This window comes from Indicator indicator, chromosome 18 (genome assembly GCF_027791375.1).
Source record: "Indicator indicator isolate 239-I01 chromosome 18, UM_Iind_1.1, whole genome shotgun sequence".
Taxonomy (NCBI): Eukaryota; Metazoa; Chordata; class Aves; order Piciformes; family Indicatoridae; genus Indicator; species Indicator indicator.
In genome coordinates this window covers 14,704,776-14,719,596 of record NC_072027.1, presented here as the reverse complement: position 1 = coordinate 14,719,596, position 14,821 = coordinate 14,704,776, and the positions used below count along the sequence as shown (strand labels likewise).

At 40.8% G+C, this 14,821-nt stretch overlaps 1 protein-coding gene across 2 annotated transcripts in view; it reads left to right on the top strand.

Annotated features, from left to right (window-relative positions):
* Window positions 1-14,821, top strand: part of TENM2 (teneurin transmembrane protein 2) — a 506,506-nt gene that overhangs the window by 474,716 nt on the left and 16,969 nt on the right. For both annotated transcript variants that reach the window (XM_054389071.1, XM_054389069.1), the window contains exons 19-23: window positions 961-1,210; window positions 4,158-4,178; window positions 8,640-8,872; window positions 10,343-10,497; window positions 10,990-11,864. In XM_054389071.1, coding sequence (XP_054245046.1) covers window positions 961-1,210; window positions 4,158-4,178; window positions 8,640-8,872; window positions 10,343-10,497; window positions 10,990-11,864 — 1,534 coding nt within the window. The remainder of the gene's footprint in view (window positions 1-960; window positions 1,211-4,157; window positions 4,179-8,639; window positions 8,873-10,342; window positions 10,498-10,989; window positions 11,865-14,821) is intronic.

Here is a 14,821-nt window from a genome sequence, read left to right as displayed (position 1 = left end):
GTGCAAAGTATGTTATTGCTCAAGAAATCTAAAATCATGGTCACAATAGGCAAGATCAGGGTATTTAAACACACTTGAACTGCTGTGCAGTAGATCAAAGGCTACAAAAATGGCCACTTGTACAGTGAATGATAGTCACTGTTACCACTAAGGTGGAGCTAATTACATTAGGGTCATACAACTGTTTTTCCAAAAGAACATGAGGCTAAAAGTTTCCAGATGGATTTCTGCAATCTTTGATGACACTGAAAATGGTCACTCTGTTAGAGAATCCACTCCCTTCCTGGAGCAGCAGTCTTCCGTATGAACAAATATTTTGGAAAGAAATCCTATCTTAAAGGTATTTCTTGAAGCCTAATAAAGATCCTTACTACTAGCTTCCCTCTTGTCTTTTTTCTCTGTCCTATTAGGAGTTTCATATTTCTCCTGTATTTTCAGTTTCTGTGCTATTGTCTTCTCTGGCATCTCCGTTCCTCATTTTTCATTTTGCAGGAAAATATTGTGAAAGACTGAGTGGTAGAAAGAGAACAGTAAGGTTGGCACAGAAATCCAAACAAAGCATGGCATAGGAAACTGGAGAAGAGGACTGAGGGGCACAAAAAGGGAACACATCTTCTCTGCTGTTTGTCTTCTCACTTCCCACTTCATAGAACAGTCTAAACTATTGTGCCAGGCAACCCAGTTGTATAGCAGTGGTTTCTTTCATAATGAATGCCAGAGGACTCCAGGGTCAGGTTTGGGTCTGTGATTGTGTATACATGTGATTTTCAACAGAAAAACTTCATTACACCTTCTATTTTCACTACTGTGAAGCTTTCACTCTTTTTGCCCCATTGAAGAACCAAATGCTGGAGTCATTTCAGTGTAGAGTCCTTAACAGCAGCTGTTGAAACGGGAACTACTTGTAGTTCCCTACAATGAATGATGGTAATAACCACTTCTTGTTCTTTTTGTTATTAGGTATATTGCACAAAGGCAATGGAGAAAATCGGTTTCTAACTCAGCAGCCAGCTGTGATAACCAGCATCATGGGGAATGGGCGCCGAAGAAGCATATCCTGTCCTAGCTGCAATGGTCTGGCAGAAGGAAACAAGCTTTTGGCCCCTGTAGCACTGGCAGTGGGTATTGATGGAAGTCTCTTTGTCGGGGATTTTAACTACATTCGGCGCATCTTCCCATCCAGGAATGTCACTAGTATACTGGAGCTGAGGTAAGGTGTTAAGTTAATCTTAGCACTTCATTTCTGTAGCCTGTGCTCAAATCAGCCTTTGCCATTACTTTTTATAATTTTGTAAAACATTGTCACTTTCAACCTATTTAAATTCCAGTGGAGAAATGGGGCACAGAAATGCATAGTTCAAAGTCTGTAGCTTATCAGAACATTGACTACAGAGAAGGATTAAAGAGTACCAACAGACACAAAAAGCACTAGCCATCTTCTTTTGTCTTGTCAGTGATCATCTGATACAATCTGTCCTCAGTACCGTACAACATTTAATTTTGTTTGAAATCTACACCACTGCCTCCCCTTACATACTGAGCCACAGCAATAGGCAAAGATATAAGTAACAGTCTTAGGAGGCTAGAAGAAAGGTTTTCCCTCTTCTTTCCCATACTCATAAGTCTGTTTTTGTTGACAAGTGCAGTTAAGATCAACATGCAGAGTCACTTTGCATCATCATCAGAACTCTTTTTGAGCTCATACCTCTGTTCCCCTGCTCCACATCCCCTGCCCCAAACATTAAGATTTGGTCACTTACTAGGGAAGGTATGAGTGCAGAGTGTACCACTTCACTCATTTCTGTTCCATCTCCTTCTTTCATTCTTCTAGGAGAAAGGAGAGCTATTGCTTCAAACCGTAACTCATGTAACTGGACCTTATAGTTACAGTACCATTGAGTAGAAAAATGAGGAAAAATGGTTTGTATTGGCTGTCTTCTGAGACTTCTGCAGCCTACTAAGCCATTAGTGGAAATTGGATATAGCTGCAAAGTACAGAGACTGAATTTAGATCATTAGCCTTTTTTTAATGATATGGCTGATAACCAATTCCTCTGCTTCCACTGTAGTTTTAGCTTTTAATTAATGGGGGAAAGTGCAAAATGCTTGCACTGTTAAAGAATAGGAGGCCTGGCTCTCTTTTACACCTCTCTTCCATTCATGTCATTCTGTTGATGTCACTACTATGGATTCTAATTTTACATAAAAGAAAAGAGGTGCAATTCAGGCCAATTCTAGTCTGAAATCACTCTCTGACACTTACCTCAGTATATGGGGGAAAAAAAAAAAAAGAAAAAAGAAAGAAAGAAGCAATAGACCATCCTGTGCTGTCTTCCAGCAGCACAGTATGAACCACAGAAGGTAGCTGGTATGGATATGTGACTGGCTAGAAATATTTCTATCGATATACACTGTAATTCTTGATTTATATAGAATATGTTGATTTATTATTTTTTGTCTAACTTGTTCAGTTCTGTTTAGCTTTTTAGTAAGACTCACACTTCACATAGGTGAAGAGAAACCTTTTCAAATTAGGATACTTAATATAAGGCATTTACATGCACCTCACTTTCTAGCATCAGCCAATGCCAAGGTCCTAGCACATCTGAGATTTGAAAAAGTTATCTCCAAGTTTACAGCAGGGTTAGTCTGATTACTTTTTCTCTTGATGCAAGAGAGAATTTGGGCTTTTCAGCATGTGTGAGGGAAAATGGGAAAGGACATTAGCAATGAAACAGAAGATGGATTTCTTAAGCTGTCTTTGTCCGCTTTTTTGACAACTGGCTTTCCATAGCATAGTTTCTTTAGCTTCTGCTGTAACTATTAGCAATGAACAATAAAGCTGTTCTATTCTGAGTACTGGTGGACAGCTGAAAATCATTTGACACACAGATTTTTAGGATTTGCAGTGATGTCTTTTGCCCCCTGTGTAAGAGGAAGTAGGTCCATTCCAGCAAACATCATCTACAGCAGTAATTGTGATTTGGTGGTCATCTTAAAATTTGCAGGATTTACACAGGTACAAGTTTGAAGATTTGAGCCATGTAAGTGTGGATAAGAGCAGAGTCTTCAGCTAGTATCAAACAGCTTGAATAATGTTACAAATAGTATGTCCCATAAGTATTCCAAACCAAATACATCCCCTTATTTAGATTTCACAGCAGATGTAATTTTGGTTTTACATAAGCCAATCTAAATCTCCGGTAACTTTGTAAGTCAGACTACCCCAGTGTGCATATTTGCTTTACACTCACCTTCCTGAAGGTGCCTGAGCTGTGTGACTTATAGGAACTTTGACTCGAGGGTGCTGCATGTCATACTTAATGGTGGGATTGCAAGTTTGGGGCTGTGCATTGAGTGCTGCAGTTTGGGAGTCATGCATCTGTTCATTTCACTCAGTGGATATCCCTAAATGAAAATTGCATAAACAGAATGTATCCCTGTGCTGTGGAGAATAGAGTCATTTACTTCTGGGAAGTAAAGGACACTTTTTTCCTTTGACTTTGTGTCTAGACAGTAAAGTAGGGGTCACTTATTTTTATTAATTCAATTATTACGTTTCTCGATGTACAGTATCTAACTGAACCCTTAGAAGGATTTTTTTTCACCCTGAGATTTGCTTCAATAAGCTTAAATAGATAGCAGATAGCATCCAAACTTACTTTAAGCAATTATTTTAGAGACCGGGAAGAGAGGAAAATGAACTGTCTAGCAGAAATTTGTTATAAATTCTAGAAATAGCCTGTTGGAAAACTATTTTGATTGAAGAGCTTGCCTCAAGCTGGCAGACAATATCCTAAGCCCAGTGCTTCCACCTTCCCAGTTCTGTATTCAGAAAACTGTCAGTTTCTCTCTCTCCTAGCCCACAAGCTACACGTATTTCTACGTGGAAACTCTTTCAAAAGTCCAGAAATTTTCCTGTAAAAATCTATGGGGGTTGGGGGCTGGGGGCAGGGGTATCCTACTAGGGAACTAGCTAGCAAATCTGTCACTCTCAGTCACTCTTCATCTGTAAACCAAGCTAAGGCCAGTGCTGAAAAGAGATATATCTTCTCCTGTGTCCTTTTGTAAAATAAAACAAATACTATGTTTGCTTTACCATCTATTCTTCAGCTAACTGTTTGTTCTTTTTTTTCTTCTGTTCCCTTTCTATAAAGAAATAAAGAGTTTAAACATAGGTAAGACACGAGCTCTTTCCCATATAATTTGATATGGTTTGTTTGCTTCATTGTGTTTGCTTTTTGTGTTGTGCTTCTTGTGTACTGTTATGTTCTTCATGTACCATATATAGAAACATTTCTGTGTGCTAATTGTGTGTTATGAATATGATGAGCGTTAGCAATTATGAAATGCAGTCAAAAAGCAACCAAATCAGTTCTGACAGTAATTAGAAATTTCTAGTAGAATGCAGGTATAATGGACCCCAAACTAACTTCTATATAAACACTAAGTGTAAATGGTTGAGGTAAACTATGGCAGCAGTTTCACGAATGCCAGGAAGGTTCACAAAAGCACTAGTGACTACAAATAGGTCCAAAACTAATTTTCCAGTCATTAATGATTTTCCGAACCCTCTGTCCTTTCTCGTAATTTAGTTTCTATTTTCTTTCATCAGATACGTTTAACAGTCGGTCAACTGTGGGGTTGGTTTGCACCTGCTAGATGCAGTCACTGTGAGATTCGTGAGGGAGGCAGAACCCTTCCAGACATTAGGAGAACAGATTTCTCATCATCTGACCTGAGCAGTAGGCCTTCTGTGTGGCAGCAGCATAGGAAGTGCTTGTACCTTCTTCCATGCAACACCTGGGATGGGGAGGAAATTCACCCTGGAGAACATCAAGGGCAAGAACGAGTTTTTGAAAACTATTCAATAGTGTCCTGTGCATCACCCTTCTGAAACCATACCCTTCTGAAACCGTTTCTGTAATACAAGTCAGATACAATAGATGGTCTAGACCAAACCATGTGATTTCCCCTTTGTGACATATTTTGGTACAGCAAATCTAACACTCTAGATTTTCTTATCTAGATGAAAATCCTTCACAATTTGGTGATGCTGGAGGAGGCTCCTCATTTGTATTAACAAAGCTTATAATTTTCAGGTGTTTTAAGAGACTTACTCTGGGCTTCTTAGGTTTTTGGTTACATTTAAGGCAAAGCTATTACAGTATCATAGTATATCAGAGGCTGGAAGGGTCCAACCCCCCTGCCAGAGCAGGATCACTTAGGGTAGTCTGCACAGGAATGCTTACAGGTGGGTTTTGAAAGTCTCCAGAGAAGGAGGCTCCACAACCCCCCTGGGCAGCCTGTTCCAGTGCTCTTTCACCCTCACTGTAAAGAAGTTTCTCCTCATGTTGAGGTGAAATCTTCTATGTTCAAGTTTTAACCCATTATGCCTTGTCTTATCACTGTGAACCACCAAAAAGAGCCTGGCCCCCTCCACTCAACACCCACCACTCAGCTATTTATACACATTTATGAGATCCCCTCTCAGTCTTCTCTTCTCCAGACTAAATAGCCCCAGGGTTCTCAGTCTCTCTTCATAGTCTCTCTTCTATTGTTACACTGTTGTGAATTTGCTGCATGACTGAGAGGAACAGGGAGGAGAAGCTGATCCTGCCTGCACTGGCTGTCAGGCACCAGGCTCCCTCACAGACCAGAGTAAGGCTTCTCTGGATGGTACCTGCTGCACTCACCAGGGAGGGCTGGAGGTGGGGCAGAAATCTCTGAGCAATACCAAATGTTACGGGAAATCTTCTTAGCTTCCTATAATTCACTTAAAAGATTACAATGGCACTGATTAAAGAGAGGCAGAGGTCATTAGTTACTCAGATGCCAGTTTGAGAAATATTTACAACTCATTTATAAAATACATCCCTGTTTGAGGTGATAATCTCATAGTTTCTTTGGTGACACCATGAGTACCTGTCACCTCACGCCAGTTGCTTTCTGCCAAAGTCTCTCAGCTATTTCACATGAAGAGTATTCCTCTATCTGTTCCCTTACTGAGCTCAGGAAGGAGCAATTCTGCAACTACAGGGAGTCTCGAACAAAAGCTCATCACTGACTCCCTCAAAAAACTGCCCTGAGGGAGATTCCAGGAGCAAAGGGCAAGGGTGAGCTCTATGGACACACCAATGACTGCAGGAGAAGAGAGGAAAGTAAGCCAATGTTCTGTCATGTCTCTTTGCCTTGACTCGTATCTTATCCCATCTTGTAACAGTGGAACACACCTGAGGCTAGGTGTGGGCAGAAAGGAAGCAGGGATTGCAGAGCACTGGAACACACTGCCTAGAGAGGTTGTGGTGTCTCCTTCTCTGGAGAGATTCCAGACCCACCTGGACATTGTGCTACCTGTCCCATGGGCAACTTTTCCAGAGGTGCCTTCCAACCCCCACTATTCTGTCATTCACTGCTCACTCAGGAAGGTAGACACAAGCTAGCAAAATCGTGTCTGAAAAGACAAGAGACCCTTCCAGTGTCACAGAGTGGCTGCTGTTCCCTGTCAGGTGGTAGCTCCCCTAGGCAGTGCTATGAGCAGTTCCCACCACTGAGACCAATTTAGGCACCTGCCTCTGGCAGCAAGCAGCCATGTCTGTGCCCAGCTCTGGTTTCTACCTGCTTCAGGTTCTTCTCATTCTGCCAAGATGGGGATGCCAGATGTTTGAAAAGAGACAGGCTTTTAAAAGACACTTTGGGCTGGAGCCCAGCAGAGAGGCAGCAGCAGCAAGCCTGCAGCTGCAGCATTCAGTTGTTGGCTTATCCCCTTCTGTTGCAAAGCCCTGAGCTGAGTTTGAGTGTATTTGTGAAGTGTGGCGCAACACTAGTGTCACAGGAAAGTTGGTTTGTCGGTGTAAGGGGAAAGCATGGTGGAAGTAGAGAGCAGAACTTCAAAATAGTGACAAATGTGCAGGTGTTTGTATGGCTCAAGAAACAGGAGAAATCTTGTAAGTGAAAAGAGATATGTGGCAAAGAATATTAAGCTTTGTATTGGAGGGATGAGAAGGAATGTGATAAGGGCCTAGTGAAGAGGTGCAGTCTGCTGCTGAAGATAAGACAAGGAACTTGGGAATTAAAGATTGTGCTCTACTCTCAAGCATGTCACTAGTTTCCCTACATAACTTTGTCTATACCACTTAACCTCTCTGTGCCTCAGTTTCCTCCTCTGTAAAATGGGTGTAATACCCATCTTTTTAAAGTACTTTGAGATCCATGCATGAAATAAACCCGCCAAGTATTTTTTTGTTTATTGTATTTTTTCATCTCTAATTTCTACACTCCTAGACTTCAGCAGATGATATTATCTCTGCCTACTGAATTCTGATCAAACCAATGTCCTTCCTACTTTCTGCAGTTTTAGAACAAACCATTTTTGACCTAAAATCATGACATGTCAAAGGCTGGCATAGAGGAAGATAACTGTAGAAGGTGATATTTTGAGACCTCTTGATTCCTCCAAATCTGGTCATGACCACGTGAAGGCAGTTGTCTTTGCGCTGCCGATAATCCATCTGCCAAAAGTGGCCTTATTATGGCTTCAGCTAGTTTGATCAAGAAATGGCTTATGTCCATCATAACTTGACCTCTGTGTATCCTCACTCTTGGAGATGGGCACTTTTGCCACATGAAACTAGGAGTGTGGATATTTGGAGGCAAATATCTCTGGTTACTGGGAAGTAACCGTCATCTTTTTTCTTCCTGTCTTCATTTTCTTCTATGCTTTCAAACCACCATTGACCTTATTTACACTCGCCCATAGGCTCCAAAGGCTGGAAAATTCACATCATGCTTAAAGTCCAACTAAACTGAGTTAAAGTAGCCAGGCAAGAATTTGAAAATATTTCTGCAGTGCAGTTTTGTATGTGTGAATGTATATATATAGTAAAGATTGACATTTCCCAATTTGCAGATGATTTGCTAAAGTAGTTCCAAAATGTGACAAGCTGTCAAAAACCATATATTACAGAAGAGAAGCAGCTTTGCATACGAGCACCCATTCTAATCACAAACTGAGGACCAGTTTTTCAATAACAGAAGGTATGGAGTTAAAGTCAGACACTTGGGGTCTCTGGTTTTAGTTCTATAACCAACTTCATCTGCCATAAATGAGATTCTTGATAAGAATGAATGAGAGCAAATTTGCTTGAGGAATAAATTCGTTATGCCTCTGCCTCCTATTTATACAAGACCTCACAAATCTTGTGGCATAATACAACTCAAAAGCTGATTCTTTGATCTTACTCCTGTGATTTCTGCTTTCAAAGGAAGTTAAACAAGGTGGCATGGAGGAGGGGCAATACATAGAGAGTGGTAAGCCAAAGAGAATTGACCTGGAGCAGATCTAAGGGCTAAAGACATCAAGAGAAAAGTCTGCTGTGCAGCTTTGGCTTATTGGGCTCTGCTGTGCAAGGTTTAGTGTAGTAGGATGAATGAGATTTGAAATGACAATCCTGAAACACTGACCAGACCCTAATCACATTAGATGCTAGATAGTAGTCCTTCAGACCCCGTAATTGTATGAAGGTGTCAGACTTTCTTTCCAGATCTCTCTGTGCCTGATGAGTATCCAAGCTCTGAAATCCTGTGAAGTTTCTAGACTGCTCAGCTGTTTCTGTTTTATGCTTTCTTTTTCTCTAAAGCAACAATCCCGCTCATAAATACTATCTGGCCGTGGACCCTGTTTCAGGCTCTCTGTATGTATCGGATACCAATAGCCGGCGGATATACAAAGTCAAGTCCCTCACTGGCACGAAAGACCTAGCTGGTAACTCTGAAGTGGTAGCAGGGACTGGAGAGCAATGCCTGCCCTTTGATGAAGCCAGATGTGGGGATGGAGGGAAGGCAGTGGACGCAACCCTAATGAGCCCTCGAGGTAAAGTAGGAAAAGCTGGAGAAAATGGCAGCGTGAGGCTAGGCTGGATGTGGAAATAATTATCTGGCAATTAAATCACTCCTTGCTCAGTAATTTTTATTCTGGGCTTTAATTACAGTGGATTGGCAAGTGTTCATGCTTTGTTTAGTTAAAGCAAACTTTATTACCCCAACAGTGAACACTGCAAATGGAGAACAGAACACAAATTAGCAGGATACTGCTTACTCCAAGAAGCAAGCATGTAAACTGGGAAACAAATTACTGTTTGAGATGCTGTCTTTGGGGAGAAAAACTGCCTGCTGTGGCTTTTTTCTCAGATTTTATTCTATGTATCCCCTTTTTGTTCAGAGCCAGAGGAAAAATGAAAGGATTTTTGTCCTTTCCAGTTTCTGATTTTTAACAAAATGTTTTCAAGGTGATGTAGGGATTTTGGGATGTGTTTCTTTTCAAGATTAGTTTTTTTCCATTGTTTCAACTTAATTGTAAGGATTAATTAATCAGGTGTATTGCCATGTGTTTCAACATCTTTGGATTTTATTGCAGTGTTGAAAGTACCTAGATGATAGTAAAAGCAAATACAGAGTATGTTAAAAAGACAGAGCTGTTTGTGTGTTTCAAGCCTCTACATAGAAGTTAGGAAGGTAAAACTGTATCTGCTCTCACTGCCCAATAGCGTGAGCACTGCAACCATTGGAAGACAAAATTTTTAGATCAATGTTTTATTTTCAGCCCAAGAAACAGACAAGGCAGTGTGCCAAATCAAAGCAGCAAAGGCAAATGAGAAAAAGCCTGCCCCTACTCACAACAGGCAGCAGCATCCTTCTGTTCCTCCAAGGGGGAAGACCCTTTCATTCTGTGCCTTGCCTCTCTAAGGACTCCCAGTGTGAGAGACATTGAACCTTTCCTTTTTTTCTAGGCTGGAAACGCTCGTGTCTTCATCTGGAAACACCAGATGTTCTTCCCATGTTCCTTACTTCAACAAGTCAAAGAATTAAAAAACATCCTGAAAGAATGTAACGGCCTTTTGATGTTTCAAAATTTTAGAAGCAATTTGAAAAGATTTCTAAAAATTCTTCATGAGATTCTTCAGATAAATAAAGCAGTGCCTCCAATTTCTGAGATTAAAATTTTTAATTAGGTTTATGTAGTACCTTATACAGAGTTTGAATTTAGAAAAGGTAGAAATAAGCTGATGCATTCTGTTGGCTCTTCAGCATGTTGGGTTTTTTTCAGATTTTGGTGATTTTCTTTTCGTTAAAGCCCTCCCAAAAAGAAACCTGCCTGATGCTATTTGTTGAGCATAACTACAGGCATTTGGGGGGTTCCAGGACCTGTGCTCACATTGGAAGGGAGGAAAGAACAGGGGAAGTGAACAAATGTCACCATCTTGTAAATTTATAAATAAGCTGAAGCATGCCTGGAAGCTAGGAGCCTCACTGCTTCACTGATGCCTGGGGCTTATGTTTGCAGGAATTGCAGTGGATAAGTATGGACTAATGTATTTTGTTGATGCCACAATGATTCGAAAAGTGGACCAGAATGGAATCATATCGACCCTGCTGGGCTCCAATGACCTAACTGCTGTGCGACCTCTCAGCTGTGATTCCAGCATGGATGTCACCCAGGTAGAGTCTTACTGCCTTTCTTTTCTTCTCTACCTTAGAAAAATTAGGCATCTGTTTTGGATGACTGCCTGGCCACTTAAGAAACACATTATGCAGCACAAGATGATAGCATATTTGATTCATTACTGAAATGAGTGAACCATCCTTTTACTGTGGCTAACAGGTTATTTATGCAACTGTAGAGAAATAAGGTTGCGCTAATGGGAGTTATTGTCTTAATTGCCTGTTTTTCTGTAATTATTGTAGAGCTTACACAATGTAGCATTCATTCTTTGCACAGAAACACAATTAGCCAAAGTTACCACTGCGCATAGCTTTAATATTTCCAAAAAACAAAGTCATTGTTTGAACTAGTTGCCATTCATGACTCGGTTTGATGATTTATGCTGATAAACCCTTCACTAATTTGCTGTTGTTACACACGGAATTTTAAACACTAGAAGTGTTCTTTTCAGTTATGAGTTTTACAGTAATAATTTGTGCAACTCATAGGTACGGCTGGAGTGGCCTACTGATCTCGCTGTCAATCCCATGGACAACTCACTTTATGTCCTAGAGAACAATGTTATTTTACGGATCACAGAAAATCATCAAGTTAGCATTATTGCTGGACGCCCCATGCACTGCCAGGTTCCTGGTATAGACTACTCTCTTAGCAAACTGGCTATTCATTCTGCACTTGAATCAGCCAGTGCCATTGCCATCTCACACACAGGAGTTCTTTACATCAGTGAGACAGATGAAAAAAAAATTAATCGGCTACGCCAGGTAACTACCAATGGAGAAATATGCCTTCTTGCAGGGGCAGCTTCAGACTGTGATTGCAAAAATGATGTCAACTGTAATTGCTATTCTGGGGATGATGGGTATGCCACTGATGCCATCTTAAATTCACCATCTTCCTTAGCTGTGGCCCCAGATGGTACCATCTACATAGCTGATCTTGGAAACATCCGCATTAGGGCTGTCAGTAAAAACAGGCCCATTCTTAATTCTTTTAACCAATATGAAGCTGCATCTCCAGGAGAACAGGAGCTGTATGTCTTCAATGCTGATGGGATTCACCAGTACACTCTCAGCCTCGTTACCGGGGAGTACTTGTACAATTTCACCTATAGCAGCGATAACGATGTCACAGAGGTGATGGACAACAATGGCAACTCCTTGAAGGTCCGTCGTGATGCCAGTGGGATGCCCCGCCACTTACTGATGCCGGATAATCAGATTGTCACGCTGGCTGTTGGCACTAATGGTGGACTCAAGCTAGTCTCAACACAGACCCTGGAGCTCGGATTAATGACATATAATGGAAACAGTGGTCTCTTAGCAACGAAGAGTGATGAAACAGGATGGACAACATTTTATGAGTAAGAATGTTTTTGGATATATTAAGCATACATTTATTTTTCAAATGGTAGTGAGTAGGCCCTAAACTGACCCTGCTGAAATTTGTTTTAGGCTTTTCACTGATAGTGCATAAGGCCATTACATCTCAGTCTAGTGTGATGCTGGAAGTGATTAAGGGGCTTCTTGGTTTCATCAGTTTTGCTGGATCCTTTGGTTGGCTACTCAATCACCTAAATTCCCACCTGCAGTGTGAGGCCAGTGGGGAACCTCACCCCCCTCCAGCACAAAGGACCATGTACCACACTGAGAGATCCATATTTGATTTCCCAGATTGAGCCCCTGCTCTTAGTTGTCAGCAAGGATGCAGGTAACTCACATCCAGACCAGCCCACAGCAATCAATGGCTCCTACTGAGCTGCTTCTCTCTAGGAACCCTAATGCTGCACTTGCTTTAGGAATTCAAATTATAGGTCTTTCTGTTCAGATTCATATATTACTCATAGTTGTTAAAATGTTGATTAACTTCACTGATTGTTCATTCTTGAGACTGAGGAAATGAGATCCCCGGCTAGGCTGTCAGACCCCGATGTAACTTCCTTTATTTATAGATAACCCAAAAGCACATTGTTCTTGAGCATATAGATTAAAAAAGACAGAACTTCTTTAAATGAAGGCCATCAGAGAAAAAGTTCACAAGTATATTAAAAATCTATAAGAATTAGCTAGATTTTTACTAATAGTTATCCTATTCTTAGTGGTCTTATCACTATTTATTGATCAAAGCAGTTTTAAAAATGGAAGCTAAACAATGGATTGAAAAATATATTTTGCTTTAAATAATTCATGATTGCCAAATACCATTTCTAAAATGAGTGGGTAGAAAGAATGGATAAGGCTTTCTATTTAATTTTAAACGGTAGCCTTATTAAGGTTATGACAAGCGTTCAGTTTGGCCATCACTTCCTTTCTATTTAGAGATAGCATATGCAATCCGGGAATAAAAAGGGCTGTGTTCAGTCTGCTTAAAATGTTACTTAAATCAGCACCGCACATCAGTGTTTTGTCCACTGTGCGCTTTGTTTCCTTAAAAAGGAAAGCAGTGCCCTCTCGTGGTCCCCTTCGGATATGGCCTCGGAAATTGAACGGCGCTGCGCTTTTTCATCTAGGTTCTGGGTAGAGATGTGGAGGACTGGGTTTTTTTGCCTCCCTCGTGTTTTGCAAAGAGTATTTCTTTAGCACGCATTAGTTACAAAAATAATCCAATTATGTGAATGCGTGAAGGTATTACATGCTGATTACATGATCAAATAAAAGCTCACTGTACTAGATCGTAGTAAAATCTCACATTATTGCTGATGAGAGGTGAATGCCCTTCTAGATAGGTTTGTTGTTGTTTTTCCCCAAAATAGCTAGCTCAGGATTCAGATAAGAATTCATACAAAACAGCTATTTCTCAAAACACTAGTAACTAATTGTAGAAAATTAAATAGCAAAGTAATTTTAAACTCTACATGAGTAATCTAATTTCTCATTACTCAATTGAGTAATTTCAGTAATTTAAAACTTTACATACTAATTACAAAATATCAGAAAAATAAAGGCATCTCCTTTAGGCTTATCCTAAGCAGCTGACTTGCAGTAACTCCTTAATATGCTTTGTCATCTCATGGACCCCCCACAGTTCAGGGATTTATTAATAAGATTATAAGGATTATTTAAATCAAATGTACAAACCTAAGCAATCACAGTCCATAGTCACTCAACATTGGTTTCTGGTTCCTATTTGTTCTTTGAAGCAGCTCTAAGGGGAGCTGTATTCATCGTTATGCAGTTTATTTTGGTTGCTATAAGTTAATATCAACATTTCTGTACCATTACATTCACACATTCATACAGAGATAATCAATACCCCAAACTGTTAATATGACAGCAGAACTGGAAAAGAACAAGTATATTTGAAGTAGTAAAATACTACAAGAACTAGAGTTCTTATGAAAAATGTATTACAGTGCATTTTTATCAACCAGGTGTTGAAGTGCCATGCTAGCTTACTGGGTCTATTCCTTTCTTTTGTCTGAAACTGCACCCTGGAATTGCTCACAGAATTAAATTGGTGCAGTATGCCCAGGCACACATGTGTATGCAGAGAAATGCATGCACAAACTCTATGTGGGTGTGGATATATACTCCATAGGTATATTAGTTACAAACTGCATGTGTATATGCACACAGTTCATTTGCAGCAGAAACAGGCAAGGCTCTTAAATAATGTAACAGCTACCAGCAGGCTCACATAGGGTAATTTAAGCTTGGTTTTGGGCATGAAACACAGATCTTTGAAGTGGTCCTCAGTGGTATTTCACTTGGTCTTGGGAGCATCCTAAGAGAATGCTGCAGTTTTCTTCTTGAATCAGCTTGGTTTTTATAAGAGAGAGAAAATAGGGATATATGTAAATGTCTGTGGATCTGCACCCTATCCTGCTCTGTGGTAAGCCAAAAGCTGCCGTTGCCCCTTCCTGCAGTACTGTACATGACACGCGTCTCAAACTTCAAAGGTGACCAGGATGCGAGCAATAAAATCTGCATCATAGAATCATAGAATTGTCAGCGTTGGAAGGGACCTCAAGGATAATCTGCTTCCAACCCCCCTGCCACAGGCAGGGACACCTCACACTAGATCAGATTACTCAGAGCCACATCCAGCCTGGCCTCAAAAACTTCCAGGGATGGGCCTTCTACCACCTTCCTGGGCAACCTGTTCCAGTGCCTCACCACCCTCATCAAAACAGGCATTCTCAAGTGATACAAGCAGATAGTACTGGTCATGGGAGTGCAGCCACAAGGCCTCTAAAGGACTGCACAGGTCAGACACTTGTAGCTGTCTGGGAAGGTGACAGACAAGTGCTCAGCTCTGTCTTACGGTTGAGCAACTGTAGCTGCATTTGGTGGCCCAGCACAGGCAAGCTGGCTGTGGTGG